A 22,081-nucleotide genomic window follows, 5' to 3' on the forward strand; every position below is an offset into this window, starting at 1 on the left:
TGAATCAATGTTGTCTAAGAAGTCCGTCTCACCTTTTACCATCGCATCATAATCTCGGGAGTAAGGATTATTTATTCTCATAAATTCTTTGTGACTTCTAATAATGCAAAATTTAATTGGTCGATTGATCTAGTCAAGTGGGGTTTGATAATGATCTAGTTGTGGCATGTCGACTAGTAAATTGGTCGAGTCAAGAAAGACAATCGGATCAAGCAAACTTATCAAGCGAACCAGACCAGATGAGCCATCTAATCTATCTAAATAAATCAACCTAGCCAACTGATTGGTTTGGCCTACCCAATCAAGTAACTTGGCTTGAACAGGCTCCAAACTCGTCGCCCTAGCTTGATTGAATTGATCGGTCTAACTAGACCAATTTGCTTGTTCGACCTACCTGACCATATTAGATTAACTGACTCACCTAGGCAAATTAGGCAAAGTGACCTACTTAGCTCGATCAATTGGACCACCAAACCCACCTATAACTCGCCCAACCACCTTGTCTAATAAACTTGCTCGAGCCATTATTCGACTTGCCAAACTTGTTTGGACTACTCAATAGGATCATTTAACCCAATTGGATAACTCGATCAGCCTACTCAACTCCATCGAGCTAGAAAAACCTATTGGACCAAGTAACTATCGTAATACAATTCTATTTAATGTTCAAATTTACTACAAATATATACAACAAGTAGAATTGTTAAACGGACCAACCTATAGTGGGGCAGGTCAATCCATTATAAATCCATTATATGACGAGGCAGAACGGGCCGGCCCACTAACTTGGTAGATTGAGAAGTCTCTAATCCAACCCAACCCAATCCAAGGTGGGTTACGGGTTAGGCGAGCCAACCCATAGGCCTATCAAAAAATAAAAAATATAAAAATTATTAAAATTTTTAAGTTTGGATTATATTTTAAATGAATCAAGTTGAAATTTTAAATTTGGATTGTGATTTTAAATAGTCGAGCTTACTAGTCCATTGAGTTTTTTATTTTAATTTTAAATTTTGAATAAAAAATAAATTTTCTCAACCCGCAAGTCAACCCATTAGAAATCCATCGTATGGTGGGGTAGAATGGGCCGATCTACCAACTTGACGGATTGAGAAATCTCCAATCTAACCCAACTTAAAACGGGTTGCGAATTAGGTGAGTCAACCTATAAGCCTGCCAAAAAATAAAAAGTATATAAAATATTAAAAATTTTAAGTTTGGATTATATTTTAAATGAATGAAATTGAAATTTTTAAGTTTGAATTGCGATTTAGACGAATCAAGATCACTAGTCCATTGAGTTTTCTACTTTAATTTTAATTTTTTTTAAAAATAAATTTTCTCAATCCGCGGGCTAATTCAAGCCCATCACGGGCCGACCCATGTGGGTCACGGACCTAGATGAGTCGATCCACTTGAATCCATTTTAAAATGGATTGATAAAATTTTAATCTAATCTACTTAAATTATTTGGCAAAATGGATTAATCTGATATGTCCAATCTAAATTGATGGTTCTAGCAATAAGATCATTTGTACAAGTAAAAAAAATCATTGAATAGATAATTCCTTATTAAGTCTTACAAAACGAAAGAGTATTCGTGTCATGATGCATATTCAATCTTATTTGCTAAGATGAATGAGTTAAAATAAGCCGCGTCTAAAATCAATGAAACCACTGAAATGATTATTCAAATTTAATTTATTTATTTTCTTTTTTTTTCTAGACTTTGGTTTCAACTCAATTCACTTAGTTCTTTTAATGTCACAAATTTTGAATTTGAGCTTGTTTAATTGTTTAATTTTTTTATATTTTAAACTTATTTAGTATATTTATTTATAAGTTTGATTGTTGATGAATATGGGTAAGTTCATATGTATTGTTTGTGTTTGTTTAATTATTTAAATTTTTTATATTTTAAACCTTTAATAATATAATTAAAAAATATAATCATCTATGTAAATTTTTTATTTAATCTATTAAAATCCATCCCTTTCACATTCAAAATCCAGTCCATCTTTAATTTCTAGATTGTCATGAAATTATTATATTTATTTATTTATAAATTTGATTGTTCATATATATTGTTGGTGAAATATTTACTATCCGGGCGTCCGTAGTTAAACTTATTTTATTTAATTGATCTTATATATATTTAATAATTATCATTGAACAAAAATATTCCTAATAAATATTAAAATATAATAGGCCTTTTAAATATTTTCAAAAGTTAGGTACATCTAAATTTTTAATGGAAAATTGGAAATGCAATAAAGCGGCTCACATCGTCTTGTGCACGCTAATCGTTGCGACTTCACAACGCCCGTCGGATTGGCATCGACGGCCAAGATCTTCCAGAAGCCTGTGGGACCCGCCGAAGAAAAACTCGGACGAGAATTTCCCCGCGAAGGCCCCTCCCTCCGCAACCGTCCGATCGACGGATTCGAGCGAGAATCAATTTGGACCGTTCATCGACGAACGCTCTTGATTAATTAAATATTTCTTTGATCGAATGGTGCGCCGACTCCGACTTTAAAAATCACCGGACAGCATACTCACTTTCTTACTCGGAATGTCTTTCCACTGATCATCAAATCAGACGGCGGTATCGAGTCGAGATCGCGGGTTCTCCTTTGGTAAGTGCAAATAAATTTTCACCAGGAGTACACGTGTCGGATCCTGATAGGTCAGTCGTCCTCCAATGGATGCACGCAACTGGCGGATAAAGCGGAAGGGCGACGCAGCCGAAGGAATCAGGGACTCGATGGATCTCCTCCGCCTCTCTCTGTCGCTCCTCCTCCTCTCCTCGGCGGCGATCGCCTCCGACTCCGGCGGATCCGGCGATGCCGAAGCTGATCCGCTGATCCTGCAGGTGGTGGACTCCGCCAAGGACGAGACGGCGCTCGGCGCGGAGGCGCACTTTGCTAGCTTCGTGAGGCGGTTCGGCAAGACCTACGCCGACGAGGACGAGCGAGCTCACCGCTTCAAGGTGTTCAAGAAGAACCTCCGTCGGGCGGCGCAGCACCAGAAGCTGGACCCCACCGCCGTCCATGGGGTCACCAAGTTCTCTGACCTAACTCCCGCTGAGTTCCGACGCGCCTACCTCGGCCTCCGCCGCCCGTCTATGGCTTCTTCCAACGAGGCGCCTATCCTTCCCACTAACGACCTACCTACAGACTTCGATTGGAGGGACAAAGGAGCTGTCACTAGCGTTAAGAATCAGGTTTTCTTTTTAAGCATTTCTACAGGCCAATACCTAATTCTGCCTCTTTTAAGGCCCCCTTTTGTATGTTGCTTGATTTATTTTCTGCCCTTTTTGTTTTATTTTAGGGTTCGTGTGGATCGTGCTGGTCCTTCAGCACCGCAGCAGCTCTGGAAGGAGCACACTTTTTGGCCACTGGAAAACTGGAAAGCCTCAGTGAGCAGCAGCTAGTTGATTGCGATCATGAGGTATGGCCTTTCGGCTTAAAACTCTACATGTATGCTTGATTGTCGTTATTGAAAGGGCGGACCTTTTCAAGAAAATACTTAGAAAGTCTTATTTTATTTGATTCTTTGCTGTCTGTTTCGTGGAATTTAGCGAACCTCTTCTAAGTAATTTATATGACTGAGGCCTTATTTATGAAAGCTTTCAGCGAGAAAAAGTACCTACCTAACAAACAGTAGTAGAATGTCGTATCTGTGAATACGAAGCTTGAAAATGTTGCAGAAGTTGAAACTGTATAATCATTTCAAGATAAGTGGATCTTTAACTGGAAGGATTACTCCCGTTTATTTCTTCTTGGCTATCAGATGTGTGTTATCTATATGATTGTATTTAGCTGATTGGCTTTCTAGTAACCTTACCATATTCACTTGCTTGATAGTATATCAGGAGGGGAAAGTTCTACTTTTTAGGAACATATTTCTGTCTGAAGAACTAGCAAAAATTATTGATACTTAGGGTCATATCTTCCAAAAATCTCATGATTGAAACTCTTACTCGGATGGGTTTTTTTTTTTTTTTTGCTTAAATTCCTTGCTCGTTAACATTTACGATGTTACAGCTCAGAACAATATATCTCTTAAGTAATCAACATGATTTTTGAGTGGAGCCATAAGGAGGGGAAAAACCTGAAACAAGGACCACAAAGGAAATAGTCTAATTTGTTTGTCTATTAGAATTGTTATAATTAGTCATCTGGAAGATAGAAGGATGTTTCCTGATAATTCTGTAACAAATTGTACAGGTTTCGTAAACCTGTCCTTAAATATCAGTATTTACATATTTGATTAGCAATTTCAAGATATAGCTCATCTTCTAAGCAAACTTGTCGTATTTAATGTACTTAACCTGGAACAGCAATCAAATTAGACAAAGGGAAGAGGTCATGAAGTTTACGCAGTCCAACCAGTTTAATCATATGGCTAAGAGTTACGTAAGACAAAAATTTAAGTCCAAGAAGAAAAATAGGGCCAACCCTTGATTGTTTTTCAGCTTGATTTTCTGGTCCTATACATTTGGTTTGTACAGCAATTAATGTTTTGGAAATATTAATTGGGAACTAAAGGTCAGTTTGTTTCAGTTGAAATGGTGGAATTGGTTCAATTGGAAAAACCATGAATTGGTAAAGATGTTACAGTTGTCCTGTTCTGGTTTTAAAAACATTGGTAACACTAACACCACTTGATGCTAATTTGTTTGATAGTAAAACAACCAATTCGTTTATCTGGTGGTGATTAAGGTCAATAATAGGAAAATAAGCATACATGAGTCCATACATATTTGTTCAGTAGTAAAACAATCCATCCATCTATGTATTAGGAACTACTGTAATTGATATATCTATTTTAAACATTTCCTATATGTTATTTCCTTCTCTACTGTTCTGTTGGCAGTTAACTTATGATCTATATGATCTCAAGCAGCTTCCACTAGTTTTGATAAATGAGCTAAAATGCATAAATCATTGACCTCTAAATACATGTCCATGTTTAACTTTTAACGCCAACCCCTTGTGTTCTAGCATCTTCTGTGTCCAGATGCTAATTCAATCTTCAATTTCGTGATCAATTTCGTTGGCTTCTCCTTAAGCTTGATTTACTTGGATGACAAGGCATGAGGAGAGAGAGAGAGTAAAGAAAAGCACAGATTTTTGCTTGAAGCCATTTTTTTTGTTGGCTACTCCTCACTGACAGATTTTTGCTCATGTTACAAATCATACTCAAGCAATTTATCGTATTCTTGCAGTGCGATTCAGATGAACCAGATGACTGCGACCAGGGATGTAATGGCGGTTTAATGACCACTGCATTCCAGTACTTACTCAAAGCTGGTGGGCTTCAGCGCGAGGAAGACTATCCTTACACTGGGACCGACCGAGGTGGTTGCAAGTTTGACAAGTCTAAAATTGTTGCTTCAGTTCAAAACTTCAGCGTCGTCTCTGTCGATGAAGATCAAATTGCTGCTAACCTAGTGAAACATGGCCCTCTTGCAAGTAGGTGCCCCTGTGCTGTCGTTCTACTGATAATCTAGTCCAGACTCACAAACCTCTAGCAACATATAACAGTAAACTAATCTTGGATCATGTTTCTGCTATTCTTTCTGCAGTTGGCATAAACGCAGTGTACATGCAAACCTACATCGGAGGCGTATCATGCCCGTATGTTTGCGGGCGGCGGTTGGATCATGGCGTGCTCCTGGTGGGCTATGGCTCCGAGGGTTATTCCCCAATTCGCCTTAAGAAGAAGCCTTACTGGATAATAAAGAACTCATGGGGAGAAAGCTGGGGCGAGAATGGGTACTACAAGATCTGCAGGGGTCACAATGTATGCGGTGTCGATTCCATGGTCTCCACGGTCACCGCGGTAAATACTCAACAAGATCAGTGATCATTTGCTCTAGTTCATGTATTATAGCCTTCATATATAGACTTCTATTAGCGTCGGTTATCGTATTCTGCTTGAATTTCTGGTGTAGGTTTCTTTGGCTATGCCAACTCCTAAACTATGATATGGTATCTGTCTTTAGGACTGTTTTATTGGCATCCATTTGCTAGTAGGTGAAGATATCACCAATTGGTTCATTGAATCTCGGCATGCTATTGAGTTTTGCATTCAAACAAAGCCTAGCCCAAAGAATAGTAGGAGATAGAATACAAGTATCATCGACAGCAAAAATCTTGTCTAGCTCGGTCGGCAAGAATCTCTCTTAAATTGTTACTTGAGCCTTCACCTCCGTAGACCACCTCCTCAACTAAGCTTGAAGACATTGTAGCTCCTGAAGCTGAATGGAAGTAGTTGCCACTCTTGTGAAGTCTTGTGAAGTCGGGTTCGAGTCTCTCTTCCTCTTGTGAAGTCATTGTAGCTTCGCAAACTAGAATATGTGGACTATGGAACCGACCGTGCCATATTTGAATCGTATGAGAGAATGACAAGGTGAGGAAAGAATGGCGGTTGTGCAACCCCGAAAGAGTCGGTAAGCTTGAGAGTTGATGTATAATCGATGAAGTTTAGCATAACAAGAATCACCCTCACATGTAGCACCAACATCAACATCTGATTTTGAGAAGGTTACTTGACCCCCTAGAAGAGTTCAAACCTTGACAAGCTCATTGCCTTAATTGGCGATGAAAACATGAATGCTAGAAGCTTTAGAGGCAAAAATTACATAATCATCAAAGAAGTGTTGGCCAAATTTATCGAAAAGGTACTCTAAAGCATCCTATTAGATCATTCATCTTATCAAATTGACACATATATTTATATATATAATTTGGCCAAATTTATTGAATTATATAATTATATATATAGAGAGCCAAATGTTATCCTACTCATCCATTCATAGGCAATCCATGACACCTACTGTTAAAATTAGTGAGAATTAAAAATTAAATTTTGATAAAAATATCATCTCTAAATTTTAAATTTTAATTTTTTTAGTCAATTTTATCTTCGTCTATATATATATAATAGATATCAAAGTGATATGAATTTCACAAATTTAGAAGAAAATTATTTAGGTTTAAATAGAACACAATATTTATGCAACAATTGCTACCAAAACTAAAAAATTCTATAAGTTTAAGAGCAAATCATTTTTTCAACAAAATAAAAACATAATTTAAAAAAAAATCTGACAATTTTATCAAATATCCAATCGCATAACAATTCAATAGATAAACTCCATAAGACCACCAAAGTCACTAAAGGATTAAAAAATTGACAGAAAAAAATATATGAAAAACAAATTCTAATTTTTCCCTTTTATTTTCCTTTTTCTCTAATAAAATCATAGATATTCAAATCAAAGAACTGCAACATGTACACTAAATTCATCAACACTGTCCCCAAATCATGAACCAGTTTGTATTTTATACCTTTTTTTCTATTTAAAATAGATTCAATTCACTTGCTGGTCCACAAACATGCAAATGCAAGCAACTGGATAGCTCCACAAGGTGCAAAGTTTGAGCATGTGATGCCGATAAATGTCGAGTCACAGTCCACACACATCCTTGTTGGCAACCTCATCCATCCACAACCTGATAGATGTCGATCCGTGTTTCGTGTATCCGACCGGAGGTTGAACCGTTCGGCTGGCTCCGGTTGAATCGGTTGAAAATTCAGTTCATTTTACTGCTTGTGTGATAGCACAGCTCATTCATAGGAGCTCACAGTTCTTGAATAGATATAGACGAAGTGCTTCCTCACACAGTGAGGCAGAATACAGGATAACAAACACAACTAGGACATGGCACTGGATTTACAACTCGCGGTGACCGAACCGGAATTGCGCAAAGAATGCAATCCTACACATTGATATTAAATATCAGAGAACGAACGAGACATTCTAATAGAGTCGGGCTGCTATTCATCCAACCGCGGAGAGCCATTAAAGATGATGGTTGATGGTTGTCACACTTGTTGTCTCTTGGGAGACACTCGAAAAGGCTGTTTGATGTAAACGAGAGCTAGACGAGGTTTTCAGGAGCTTCCTTCGACTTCATTCAGTGTCCCGTTGGCTTCTTTACCGCCGAGAGTGGAGTTGTTGGATGTGTCGATATTGAGGAAGAGGCAAACCGCAGCACAATCATCGATTTTTGAAGTTGGATACTTGGACTTCCAGGCGCGTACAGCTGACTCAGTGAGATACCGAGCAGCAGAGGCCCTTGCAGGAGCAGATGCAACTATGTGTATCACCTCTTTGTTGGATAGAACATCCCAAACCTGACAAAAATCGATAAAAGTTGTAAGGATGCAACGCTGAGTTCGCACATTTCTGTCAGCTAATATCGGAACTGAATGCATCTCACCCCATCCGTGGCCAACACGATAAACTCGTCTTTTTCAGCGATGCGTCTGTAAGAAACTTCAGGCACAGATATTAAACCAAAATCCTTTAAACAGAAATCTCCAAACGCCCGTGCCATAGCCAAGCCCGGGGAATCAATATCGGGCAGCCATACCCGAGCCACCTCCGGTTCATCCCTCAAAGCGAAGATACGGCCTCTACAACGCCTAATTCTTTCAGCTTCCCCTGCGGAGGAAAAACATTATATTCTCAAAGAAAATTAATCACAAGGCATTGCCGCAATGATAGAAACTACTTAGAAATGCTAAGGGAAGCAAGACCATTCATTGTATCTTCCACAGTTATCACATATACTAACTAATTCAAACATCAGAACCATTTTAAACTTCTTTTGTCGGTGCAGAAGAATCTCAAATTCGATAAGTAGAAACAAGATATGTGTGCGTGAACGAGAGAAAGAAGTTGATACATAATGAATAAAGAGAAACAAGATGATGTGTGTGTGTGTGTAAGAGAGAAAGAGAGAAGTTGAAACATAATGAATAAAGGATAGCTAAAGGTAGGAGAATGGGAAGCCTCAAATTTTCGATGATTGGATCAAATTTTAGATCCATAATTCCATGTCACAATACTTGATAGGGAATCATATTCTTGTAATTTCTCATAGACCTTCGATATATTTCCTTTTTACGAAAAGGAATTTGCTACCGATCCCCCATATCAACCTTATAATGAGAGAGCATCAATATGCAGATCATCTAGTTCTCAGAAGGAAAGGAAGTCGATGAACACGCATTTGAACTGAACTCAGAGGTGATAATTTGACAATGAAATTAATGTGTAAATTGGCCTTGTCAAGCTTCACAAAATGTCAAAACTAAGAAAACTTTTATAAGATCCCACACATCATCCACAGAAGTGAATTATGCTATGGCCAGAAACAGAACACCAGACACTAGACTAGACGACGATCAATAATACAGATAAAGCTTATTGCAAAGGTAGTCGATGAATTCTAGAAAATACAAAGAACGAAAAAGTCGCAAGCCAACACATTTTAAGCAATATGAAATGAGTGTGAAAGGATAACAGCATGTTCCTTTATGGTTAACATGAACACACATTAGTAATAGTGCTTAAATGTGAAGTCCTTCTATAAGAAGTCAAAATTGTGAAATACCAAAATGAGACAAACTGAAAATCTTTCACTCAAACATAATCGAGATAATTGTGTAGTGAATTGAATTGTTAGGATGTTATATTTGTTATAACATATTAAGTAAGGCATAGTGTGGAATTTCATGACAGAGTGCACCTCTAAAGGACCATGGCTCTGCAAGTTATAATCTGTGAACTACTCATTCAATACTATGCAGTCTGCAAAAGGAAACTAATTTGATGAATCCATACATAATATTTGTCTATGTTTTAACATCTGCTAACAACGTAACGCAACCCGCTTCCTTTATTTGAGCTTGGGACCGGTCATGATTGAGTTTGTTCGTCATGAGCAGAGTTCAAAAGGAAACTAGCGCTGTGAAAAAATAATCAATTATAAGAGCCTTCATTGTAAGATGAGTTAAAAACTTGCACATCCCAAATTTGCAAATGAAAGTTAGAGAACGAAACACTGGATCGACACTAAAATGCAGTGAGTTTTGTCAAAGGGTAGACTAAATTATCCCAAATACTTTTCACGAAAACAGCAGCCTTACCATCTTGCCTATCATTCTAAAAGGCCACCCAACCAAACTCCCACCGAAAGATAATCGTGTGAGAGGATGATGTTATTTCTCATAAAAACTTCTTAAATGAAAATGGTTGAAAACAAACATTTACAAAGGAACATTAGTGACATAGGAATACCGAATAAGTCACGCATTCAATGGTAAGTTAGGAATGACTGAAGTATATGTATTGCCTATTCTAGCATCCCAAAAGGGGCATCACCAAGATCCTATGTCAAAAATGGATGATAACGATGCATGTGCCAGGATGCATGAATAAGGTATACAACGAAAACATACTGGGAAGACTTGGTTTTAGATCCAAAGTCAGCTGGACGGCAATCAAGGAGTTATTTTCATCTCTAGTGCCCAAAACTGCTCTCGAGTCTCCAACATTGCCAATGACAAGATCTTGACCCTACAGAAGACAAAAGACCATTCACTGAAGAAAATATTGGAAATTGTTACAGCTAAACTACAACTGATAGACGGTTCTATTAGTTGAACATGAACATTATATGGGAAGTTATAGACCTGCTTAACCAGAGTGACTGCTGTTGTCCCACTGTAGAAGCAATCAATCTCCGGATGCAATCTCAGTTCCTTATCCACAATTCTGAAAGCCTTCAGGAACGAGTCTTTCATTGTTTTTGAGAATTTTGAACATCTATCCCTCTCGTCAAAGCCAGTAGAAGCTATGGATTCATCCTTGGGGATTGGAGATGGAATTACATCCGAATTCACGGAGTCGGTGTTATTCTCTTTGAATTCATCATTTCCTGTGATTAGCTCCCAACTGGCACGTAGATTCAAAGGGAGAATATCTCTTACTTTCCTTGCCACCATGTGGCCATTAGAACCATGGCCGTCAAAAACTCCACAAAAGATTGTATCACTCCTATCACCAAAATTCTGCATGTCGAAGATCAAATTGTGAAGAGCATATAACAATCTCAGAAACAAACAGAAAAACACTTCTGGATCGAGATTACATGGCCAGAAGTTCAATTTAGTAGTGAAAAATGAGTGTAGAAAGGAATCCGACAGACCTCCCAAACGATCATGGCGTCCTGGTTAGTCCCCTTCTTGCCCTGCTGGGTGAATAGCGAGGCGGCGCTGGTGGAGCCATTTCGAAACTTCCTCCCGGGGATCCCGCAGAGCTCCTCCTCCTCCTCCTCTGGCGATGTCCGCATCAACCTCCTCGAGCGACCCCGTTGTCGCCTGGTCCCCGATGCCGGCGACGACGGGGACGACGGGCGTGAGCCACCGCTCCGCCCGTCGGCCGACAAGCAGGACCCCATCGGCAGGGTCCTGATCACCTCCAATATGCACTCCAGAGCAGCCAGGTAGCTGAACCAAACGAATCGAGTAGGCGGATCCGTCGAGCCCCAGATTAAAAACACCACTTTTCGACCTCTTCGATCCGAGCAATCCAACACCCTCACCGTCAAACTTCCAAACTTCCTCTGCTCCCCAAGACCAGAAACCGATTCAAGATGAAAGGGGAAGGGGCAAAAGGCAATCTTGACGAATTGCAAACGGAAATAAGAAGGAAACAAGGAGCAACAACAACAAGGAAAGCAATAAAGACGAGTATACCTACCTATACATCCAAGAAGCTGGATTACAAAATGATTTCAGCAAACAAAGACAAAATTTTGATTGCAAAACGGATAAGATCAAACAAAAACAAAATCTTCAGGGACAGATCATTAAAAAAATCGACAACGAGACGAACACAACCGAACTATTCTTCTTTACAAGAAAAAGGTGACCCTTTTACAGAAAGGGGGCAAGAAAGGAAGGTATCCATCAAAAAGAAGCGGGAGAGAAGAAGGAAGAAAGAACCAGCTCTTCCGTAAGATTAATCGACTCGACGACGACGAGGATCGTCAATGGAGAACACAGGACACAGGAAGTTTCAATCTCCATCTCTTTCGCCATGAATCCTTGGCGTTCTTCCTACTACTTCTCTGCAATTCCAAATGCGTGGCTCCAATGCTTCCATTATTCCCGTTCGCTTGCTCTCTCTCTCTCTCTCTCTCTCGATTCGTTGCAGGTTGTCTATTTTATTTTTCTTCAGCAAAAAATTAATCCGCCGCTTGTGCAATTCCGCACGTCGATCTCACGATCAAATAAAAAAACTTATAATTGATCATTAAAAAAAATATTACCTCAATTTTATCAAAATTCAATTCTTATCCATATTAACAACTTGGTTTCAAACTAACTCAACTATGTTTCATAAGTATAAGTGTAAGAGAACTGATATCCGAATTTAGAAAGTTTATTTATTTATTTTAAATTTTAAAATTAAAGTATAAAACTTAATGAATTAGTAGGTTTCATTTCTTTAAAATATAATTTAAGCTTAAAAATTATAATTTAAACTTAAAACTTTCAACTTAATCAATTTAAATTATAGTTCTGATATAATATCACATCCTAATTAGTGTATTTTATTTTTACCATATGTGAATTTTATTACTTCATGAGCGTAGTCAAATTGGTATATGATAGATTTATAATAATTATATATTTTTTTTCTCACAAACGTAGCAAGTTGATAGTCAGATGGCAAGATTTGTAATAATGATAATAAAGTAAGGTTTAAATTCATATCCTTTAAGAATTAATTTCTTTCATCCAAGAAATTGTTCGGTATTGTAATTTACCTATCTTTCAGGAGCCTTAAGGCAAACAGTGGAGGGATTTGGTCACTTTTGCACCTATTTTATTTGTTCACTACGTTTATCCTTTTTTTTTTTTCATTTGGCCCCATATAGTTGGAAGGTTTTTTTTAATTCTATTTTAAAATTATGAATTTAGCAAAAAGAAATCATAAAATTAATATTTATAGAAAATTTCTACAACCATAAAATGCACTTTTTATCATTTTGTAAATTCAATATAATGTTTTTTGAAGGAATGGTGGGTTTTAAACTTTTTACCATTGTAAAATCAGTACAAACATGAAAATTTAACAAATGAAATTCTTCCAAGGATATGAAATAAAGAAATATATATTATTTCAAAATTCTAAGTTGATTTTAAATCCTAATAAAGCATGAATAATCATCAAAATGAAATATTTTGAAAATCCTAAATAAATCTTAAAACTAAACTCAATAATCTTAAAACTAAACTCAATAAATTTTTAAAACCGCATGTACCTCCTCACAAATGGTCATAAGATCGATCATGTTGACTTGTTGGGGTAACGAATTTCACCTTTTATTGAAGATAAGACATATTCTTAATGAATGGTGGAAGGATTGATATCGATAAGTTAGATGTTAATAAATCTTATCAATTATTGTGTGTGAATATTGGATAAGATCCTAAATGGATCCTTTTTGGATCATCTATTTAGGCAAAATCAAAGCCTCAAATAAATTTCAACTCTAAAATGAGTGAACCTCAAAAACATGTATTTGTTAGATTTTCTTTGATAATTTTAAGAAACTATAACTTTATCCTAGTTTAAAGGTAATTGCATAAATTATATTAAAAATTATTACAATCTTATTGTTGAAGATTACAAGGAAAATTATAAATTGAAATTGAGATACAACTTCAACTTATTTGTTGATTGGCCTGAGCTGATAATCTCACGTTGACAATAGAAAATCTATTGTATTATCGACGTTGTCAGGATATGAGTCGTTCAAGTGCCTGAGTGCTCTCGAGATCAAGTGGGAAGTCGGGACTCCGAGTGCTCTTGAGTCCGGGTGCTTTCGGATCAATGCTGAGTGGTCAAGCTGTCAAGTACTCCGAGTGTTGAGTCGGAAGAGAAGTCACCTGATTACCCAACTCAAGAAGAAGCATACCAACAATAGTTGCTCAGCAAAGAAAAATTCAGACCCTAGATTTACACCCCTTGCACACCCAATGTCATCATTTGCATCAATGCATGAGATACAATATAAACCAACAATAAGACCGAGGCTCCCAATATGAGACTAAAAATTCATTCACAATGATATCTTCTCCTTACATCCACCTCTTTCTTCTATTCACATTTCCAACAAAAATATCCTTTTATTATTATATTTTTAAACAAATATCCTTAACAATATTTGCTACAACCTTACCATAATTTTGAGGGCGTCCTAGATATTATTAAAATCTGAACTCTTCTACCTTTTTTGGTCGATCTCCAGCTACGGTGTATTTGTAAGAATTTTTCTCTTGGGGAGCATAATCAAAACTCTGGGTTTGCCAGCATGCTCCCTTCAGAGATAGTTTCTCTTCTATCAAAACGATGTCTTTTTCTACGATGTCTTTTTAGAGCTTTAATCAACTATTGATACATCATCTCGACTAGTTACCTCATACATCTTTTACGTTTCTCTAAAACTCGCTCTTTCTACATAATTAAACTTTCTTGTTCTTTTAGGTGCCTTTTACTTTTTAAAACTTCTACTTCTAGTCGTAAAAAAGTTAAACCAAAATCATAACCTTTAATTTTAATCCTCCAACATGTCAAAAACTATATATGAACAAATTTTATAATAGAATTTTCTAATATAAGAAGTCATGATCTTCTATTGTTGGCTCAGACATGAAACATGGACATAAAAATAAATAAATAAATAAATCTCAGTTAGCATCATTGACTATCTCTGAAGATGATCGATTCGGTCCCATAGAAATTTTTTACTGACCACTAAGATAAATCGGAAAGTACACACAACAGCCTGCTCAGACGCCTAGCATCCTTTGATTGCACTCTCCATTTGGAAGAAAATTCTTAAAAATGCACCAATTGGGAATCGAACCATGGGTACCTAGGTAACAACCTAAATATCCTACCACGGCACCATACCCCCAGACGAAACATGGACATCAAAGCATGGAGGGTAGGGTAGGGTGTGATGATGGACTACACCAAAACAAATCAAAAATAACTGTCTATATTGTTAAATAATTCATCATGCATTCCACGAGGCCCTTGACATATAGGACAAAAATCAAGATGGTGCCTTTTTTTTTTTTTTTTTGCTTAAATAGTCAAAGAGTGTTTTATATTTATTTTTAATTAAAGGAGTGTTTCGCTTCATTATTCATTATTCTATCTTATATATTTTATATATTTGTGTAAGTATCAATATTATTTAATATTATTATTTCTCTCTTGATCAAATACATTATAACAATTATAATTTTATAATTACTATAATGTAAATAAAGATTCATATTATAATAACTATAAAATCATAATTACCACAATATAAAACTATTAAAAAATATTCATATTGTAATACTTATAATTTCATAACTGCTATAACATAAATTTAATCCTAAATTTAAACCAATTTAAAAATTAAAATTTAAATAAAAATAATATTACTAAAAAATATTTAAATAATTATACACAACTGAAATATAAAACGTCCCTTTGACTATTAAAAAAAACATCATCTTAATTTTTGCCTATATATATAAAAAGTTGACAAAAATATAAATCTTATGAAATTAAGGTAAATATTCATAAAAACCCCATGCATATAAAAAAAATGAGTATTTTCTATTCATACAAAAAATGTGAAAAAATAAAGGAAAGCATTAATGAGAAGAGTCTTGAATTCCTTACTGTTTGAACTGATGCTCGAGCAGCAGTTTATGATCTTAACGACCAAGAAACTCCTAGAGGAGCCTGATTGCTGGAGATGGAACGCTTTCACCATTTTGTTGTCACAATCCTTGTATTCCTCCAGCGATTAAAACAAATTGAAAGAGTAAAGGATAGTAGACTAGTATCTTTGTTGCAAATTGAAAGATTAAACCAAATTGCTATGGTTTAAAATGAACTCGACGAATAACTGCCAGTAATACTACACGATGAAATATTAAACCAAAGGATTCAAACCCGACTCCTTGACCTTCCGAATTATTCAAATCAGTATATCGCTATAAGTCTCATCCGTGGGTATTTATTTGTAAAACTCACACGCAAGAAAATTTGGTCCATTTGGGGATGGGACCAATCAACGTAGTTAATATGATACCGAGATTTTTGCCCCTGCTGATAAAATGGTGCCTGTCCTTCCCTATGGCTTCGTCCAGTTGCAAACTTCTAGAGTTGAAGTGCCTGGATTTCTTATCTTCAAGATCAACATCATCGATGAATAGAAGATGATGTAACTGGTTAAGGTTGAGGCCTTGTTTGAACAATGAAGATGTCTTTGCCAACCACACACCCTTCAACATCCTGAGGGCATCCAAATTTCTGTTCCAGAAAGAAACCGATTGTGGATAGACGCTGAGCAAGCTGCCTCCTGAAAATGGGATCGATGGTCAATGGCTTCTTACTATAATCCACAGTCAAACGAATAACTTCTCCATCTGCTGGGCCAGAACTAAGAACCAATAGCTCTTCGCTGAAGTTGGCAAAAGCCAAGGTGTTTACTCTTTCATCGAACTTCCCTGATGAAAGCCGCCATGGGGTGCCACGAGTTCCAGAGGCAAGAGTTTCCCCGAGACCAGGAGCTATCTCTGCTTCAACCAGCTGAGCATCATGATCAGTGGGGCTTACTGTGTGAAGCACAAAAGAGAGATCCGGAAACAACATCTCCTGCACCAGAACTGCCATCAATGCATTCTTTTGAGGAATACCAGCTGCCCGACGGCTTAAAACTGATCTTCTAGTGTAAAGAGAAGCCCATACTCGAGCAACAGCCGCTCCAAAGACATCTGGGTTCGATAGGCTGACATTTGGTACAGACTCATACAAACCAGCTGCTGACATTCCAGCCAAGTCCTCGACATTGGCACTAGATCTTACAATAAAACGTGTATTGGTTGGGAGAATTTTTCCAATGGCTTCCAGTGTCTCGTCAGGTGGACGTTGGGCAGAAATCAATGAGTGGAGCTCAGAGCATACGCGGTCAACTTCTCCATTTTCAAGATTAGCAATCTCTAATTGTTCTACGAGTGATAGAAAAGATTTGGTTGAACCACTTTTTTCTATAGCTAACTCCATAGATCCAAAAGGAATCACTGCACCTGATGGAACCCTGAATGCAGCAGGAACCCCTTGATCACTGTAAACTGCACCAAATGTCACAATCAAAAGATAGAAAATATCTAAATATTATATATGGATCAAAAAATAACAAATTATTAGACTCAGAGAAAGGCTGACTCAAGGGATATTAAGATTCCTACCATGTAGGTTCAAATAGAACCTAAACAAAGATGTTTTCGTAGATAAATTATTTGTATATCTAAAAGTCCTAGGAAAGACTTCAAAGGAGAAATTTATGCAGTTCAGATGGTATTTTATATTTAAAGAGGGGGCTTCCTGGAGAATAAAAACAAAATTTCAGCATATGAAATAATATATTACCCTTCTCAGAGCTATTTGATAGAGACACAAGGAGACCACAAGCAGCAGCTTTTGCACCAGAAGATTCAGCTGTGGCCTCTGAAACTTCTAGTGAACTCACAGTTCCATCTGAAGAATTCTGTTTAACCCGTTGACATTAATAAATACCATTAGGGGAGCGTTGGTGGTAAATTAAGTGAGAGATAAATATTGAGACAAGCAACGATAAAGAATGGCTGAGGCAAGATTTAACTAGTGTATCAGATATAAGTAATACCTGACTTGAGTATGGCGCATTAGGAATATCCAAAATGGATGAGTTATTAGCTGGAAGTTGAATTTTTGATGAACTTGAAATACTCAATCTTTCATGAGGCAAATCCTCTGTATCTCTAGATGCTGGAAACACTTCAACACCAGTAGATGAAGCTTCCAACCTGTAAATTTGAGATGGTAACATCGATAAATGAGTTGACTAACCAACAATGTAGTAAAATTAAACAAGTGTACCTATGGACAAACACAGAGACTAGCAGGCTGGGTGTTCATCCACACAATCCAACCCGTTAAAGACTAGAGCCACGTTTATGTACTGCTTGAACATGTTTGGACAGGCATATATATATATGGCTCCAAGTACCTACTTTCTTAAACCAAGTTTATAGAAGCATATTCCAGTTCAAAGTACTCAAAACCCTCCGTAACACCTAGCCAATCTGCCATCTCACCAAACCTTTCTCTTCTTACCTCTCCATCTCTCCTTGGTCTGTATTCTGGATTTCCCTAATTTCCAGAAGCACCAAGCTCCTCAATAAAATGACTATGAAAATCAATCCAATAATAACACCTAATTACCCATTTGGTTCAAGTTGAACCACATTTCCATCAAAACATTATAAATTTTTATTTTTGCTACTAAATTATAACGACCAAACTTTTGTGCATGTAAATTGAATTGTCATATTATATAATTTCCGCATAAAGTTTTTAAAACTGGGGTTGTTGAAAGTCAATCTTAATGAAAAATAGTCAAAATCATACCAAAAATTTTGATTCTGTTTAGTCCAGATTTTCAATTTGAACAGAATAATGTAAACTTCTAGATAGTGTCAATCTAACATGACCAATACTTAGAATTCTTATCCATCTGATTTTGATTCAGACATCGATTTTAACAACCGTGATTGGAGTTGGATATACAAATCTTATCCCATCATTGAAATGTCTTCCTCCACAGCCCATGCCTCCAAGCCCAATTTCAAATTAATTAATCCATTAGTTATCTTTGAACATATATATTATCTTAACAAGTTTTCTCTCATTCTATCATTTATTATAGCTCTAAGATAGCAGTGTTTTTCATTTTACTTGTATATTGACCTCATATATTCATCTTGACATTATCATCTCTTCTAACACGGTTTTTTTAACATGATATTTCCAATTTGTTCAACACTATGGCTAAGAATGATCAATCACACTCCAACTCTAAAACTTTTATTTGAACCCATGGGGCATCCAATACACTAAAATTCAAAAAATCCTTATCCTAACCTCTCTCTTTATCATATTAACTATATGTTCATCCAAACATATCCTTCTTGTTGAATAATATAAACAAGATAATCCTTCTTGTTGAATAATATATACACAATACTTGAACTCTTGCAAAGATTTTCTATCCATATATTGAGTTTAAACTATCCTCTCAATTTCTCTTACTGTTGAAGCTACATGTCATATATTCTGTTTTAGCTTTAACCTAAAACCGCTTATGCAGCTACTCATAATGCAAACTTTGAACTTATTCATTCTATGCTCTCATCAATGCAATTAACATCCAGAAATGTCCAAGGAGACTTACTAAATTTATCCAGTACTAACATAAAAGACAAGAACTTAATAGGAAATCATTTTGTTTCTCTTTATTTGCTAAGTTATGTCTGGGAGAAAATTCATACAAGACGCTTTTGTTTTATAAGATTATCAAAGGAGACATCACTTACACTATGTCTACTTGGAGGGAAGGGTCCGACTTTTGTGGAAAAGGAAAGAGAGAGGCATGTCTAGAGTAACAGTTCTCTTATTAATCGTACGGAGAGGTAGACTGAGCAAATATGCAAGGACACCAAAACCCTCTCCAGGGCTTCCAGTCAAATGTGAGCGGAAGCAACGAAAAAGAGTCAGGAGCAAGCAAAAAGTCCCAATACCTTTCCAATCTCCCTCCTTACATAATAGTCTACCTACCTTTCTGTTTATGTTCTAAAAAATCACCAACTCTTAAAACAGGCATCCAATTAAAATAGTTAACAATATGAAATCTTAACTGCTATCAACTACACAAAATACTGAAGGTACTGCAGACCTTTAGGAGTTGCACAAGGGTGCCCTTGGTAATTTAACCAAAATGACAAACACTTTCACAATTTTTTGAAATTAGAGGAGAAGGAACACATATTTAACATAAGAGAGAGGGATATTGAAAATTTCACAAATAAGAAACAAATTTAATCAGAGGAATTAGACTGTCAAAATTAAAGCAAATAAAAAAATTAATAGAAGTACCCAAAAGAAATCTCTCATCAATTAGACAACACAATAGAGTTCAATGAACATACCTAACATACTTTCCTTCAAGTTTCCTGATGGAAGCTATTTTATCATCATCCTCACAAGTCACAAATGCCACTTTTTCCTAAGAAGGGGTAATGATGAAAATACCAACTTAATTAGGCATAGCCAAACATCTTTCAGTTATCTCAAGTTACATATAGCATTTATAAATTCACCTGTCGAGCTCTGACACCGAGATGAGAAAGGTGGGGCATCTCCTGTAGAAGTACAACCCCTACAATATTATCTCCTGCAGCTTTGACCTAATTAATCACAACCCAGAATAATGAATCTAAACTTTACGACAAAAATAATACTAAAACCAAGAAAATAAGGTTAGCATATCAAAACTGAAAAAGTGATGAATGGCACTACAAGCAAGATAAGTAACCGTATTAATGGCAGTAGATAGATTATAACCTCCTCATCCCCATCAGCCTTATTGACAACCAGGATGACAGGTTTTTCAGTGATTGAAGCCAAAGATCCTGGAACAATACTTTCAACCTGAAGCAAGTATAAACATTTAAATTAAAAAGACATCTTGATTTGATAAATAGAAACATATTTTACAAAACCAAGCTGCAGAAAATGGTATACAGTAACACTGGCATATCGATGAAGATAAAAAAACGTGTATGACAGATGATTAGGAGGAACAAGATACAGTGATTCAAATGCTTATTAACCATTGAGAATCCTATATCATTAATTATATAACTTAGACACTTCATTAAGACTAAAGAACAAATACACTTTACCGTGACCAGATAAATTAAATTAAGAAATAATATCTCTTACTATGTTGTATTCCTTACAACATATAGCCTAAAAATGAGTATCATATACCTATGTATGCAAACTTTGACGTCATTGCTATTGCTAATGAGGAATCAATTTGATGCATTTCACAATTTAGAGAGAATTTCTGAAAAGTAAAATAATTGGCTTCATTTGCATACGTAGATTCCAATTGTCAAAATATGAATTGCATATTGATAATAGCTATTATAATTTAGTTATATGGTTAATTATTTGAAAATTCATTCATCCTTACATTGCCACTTCCATTAGGAAAAAACAAATGCAATTTCATGGCATCCAAGTGCAGTCATCCAGAAGGTTAAAAGGTTATGCAGATACAGAGTTCTATTTGTAATATTTCATACACTCAATAATATCTATATATAGGTAGAGGGAATTATCTAGGGTTTTAACCCCATAATCCTCTCACATAGTATTAGAAATTTAGAACCATCCTCAACTTCGTTCATCCCCGTTGCCTAATCAGTCACATCACAACATGCAGAGCGTGCCCCCATTCAGCACTGAGTACTTATCCACTTGTTCCCCTGTGTTGCTTAGTTCTCTCAACACCACACTGAGCATACCCTCCTGCTTGCTCCTACGCCAACCAAAAGTTGCAGCTGTCATGCGGTTCCACTGTGTCCTCATGCAAGAGAGGGGGAACATGTGATCCCCATTACTAACTTGTCTTTTTGATGTGTCACTCATAATTCTATCCCTGCCTCATAGCACCACAGTCATTACCTATTCTATCCCTGATCGATGACGACAATCACTACTATCTCTGATCATTTGAACATAGATCATAGAACCATGAGCCTCTGTTTGTTCCATCTAGGAGCAAGGCCATCCGCAACCTCCTCCTACTTGCAAGTGATTTTTCTTTGTTCTCTCAGTTGGCCTCCTTCATCAGTCGCCCCTTCTTCCTCCGTTAGCCTTTTGAACTCAACAAGCAAGTCTCTCTGCCTAAATGTTGGAATCATCTACAACAACTCTGATGCCTCTTACTATTTCGAGGTTTATAATCATCATGATGAAAAAATTCAATGGAAGAACTTATGCCTCCTGGATCGTGGTAATTTATGTACGGATGATTGGTCAGGGTCACATAGAGTACCTTCCTACTCAAGCTGCTGAGATCCCTGAGCTTACTGGTTCATCGTAGAAGTGGATAGATACCTAGCAATTGGCTTTTTTCTGGTAATCAATTACTGCTAATCTCATGAACATCTTCCGCTGCTATCATTTTGATTACAAGACATGGACATTGGAGAGAAATCTGGCAGTCTATTCGAGTTACGCCAACGTGAC

General features: G+C 36.6%; 3 protein-coding genes across 3 annotated transcripts in view; 1 reads left to right on the plus strand and 2 right to left on the minus strand.

Moving 5' to 3' along the window:
• Nucleotides 1-2,758: 2,758 nt before the first annotated feature.
• Nucleotides 2,759-6,065, plus strand: LOC141831203 (cysteine proteinase 1-like). Its single transcript, XM_074718618.1, has 4 exons — nt 2,759-3,223; nt 3,331-3,450; nt 5,231-5,477; nt 5,591-6,065. Exons 1-4 carry the CDS (start codon nt 2,765-2,767, stop codon nt 5,869-5,871), a joined length of 1,107 nt encoding a protein of 368 aa, XP_074574719.1. The 5' UTR covers nt 2,759-2,764; the 3' UTR covers nt 5,872-6,065.
• Nucleotides 6,066-7,831: 1,766 nt separating this feature from the next.
• LOC141831202 (putative protein phosphatase 2C 33) lies at nt 7,832-11,653 on the minus strand. Its single transcript, XM_074718617.1, has 5 exons — nt 11,070-11,653; nt 10,555-10,932; nt 10,321-10,438; nt 8,295-8,518; nt 7,832-8,208 (listed from the first exon to the last, which is right to left on the minus strand). Exons 1-5 carry the CDS (start codon nt 11,319-11,321, stop codon nt 7,966-7,968), a joined length of 1,215 nt encoding a protein of 404 aa, XP_074574718.1. The 5' UTR covers nt 11,322-11,653; the 3' UTR covers nt 7,832-7,965.
• A 4,100-nt stretch (nt 11,654-15,753) lies between these two features.
• Nucleotides 15,754-22,081, minus strand: part of LOC141830727 (phosphoglucan, water dikinase, chloroplastic) — a 28,757-nt gene continuing 22,429 nt past the window's right edge. The window contains exons 14-19 of the mRNA XM_074718152.1: nt 20,384-20,470; nt 20,140-20,226; nt 19,969-20,045; nt 17,628-17,787; nt 17,372-17,489; nt 15,754-17,073 (exon numbers count right to left, since the gene is read on the minus strand). Of these exons, the coding sequence (XP_074574253.1) occupies nt 16,172-17,073; nt 17,372-17,489; nt 17,628-17,787; nt 19,969-20,045; nt 20,140-20,226; nt 20,384-20,470 (1,431 nt within the window). The 3' untranslated portion in view covers nt 15,754-16,171. The remainder of the gene's footprint in view (nt 17,074-17,371; nt 17,490-17,627; nt 17,788-19,968; nt 20,046-20,139; nt 20,227-20,383; nt 20,471-22,081) is intronic.

This window comes from Curcuma longa, chromosome 6 (genome assembly GCF_044706935.1).
Source record: "Curcuma longa cultivar G26 ecotype Majalengka, Jawa Barat chromosome 6, ITB_CL_G26_1.1, whole genome shotgun sequence".
In the NCBI taxonomy this organism is placed as follows: domain Eukaryota; kingdom Viridiplantae; phylum Streptophyta; class Magnoliopsida; order Zingiberales; family Zingiberaceae; genus Curcuma; species Curcuma longa.

Excerpts from the sequence above, each read along its gene's own strand:
- LOC141831202 (XM_074718617.1), bottom strand. The coding sequence starts at position 11,321 with ATGGGGTCCTGCTTGTCGGCCGACGGGCGGAGCGGTGGCTCACGCCCG. Across the intron at positions 10,439-10,554 it reads CAGTCACTCTGGTTAAGCAG|GGTCAAGATCTTGTCATTGG; the intron begins GTCTATAACTTC and ends TGTCTTCTGTAG. Across the intron at positions 8,519-10,320 it reads TCTAAAACCAAGTCTTCCCA|GGGAAGCTGAAAGAATTAGG; the intron begins GTATGTTTTCGT and ends TTTCCTCCGCAG.
- LOC141831203 (XM_074718618.1), top strand. The coding sequence starts at position 2,765 with ATGGATCTCCTCCGCCTCTCTCTGTCGCTCCTCCTCCTCTCCTCGGCG. Across the intron at positions 3,451-5,230 it reads TAGTTGATTGCGATCATGAG|TGCGATTCAGATGAACCAGA; the intron begins GTATGGCCTTTC and ends GTATTCTTGCAG. Across the intron at positions 5,478-5,590 it reads GAAACATGGCCCTCTTGCAA|TTGGCATAAACGCAGTGTAC; the intron begins GTAGGTGCCCCT and ends TTCTTTCTGCAG.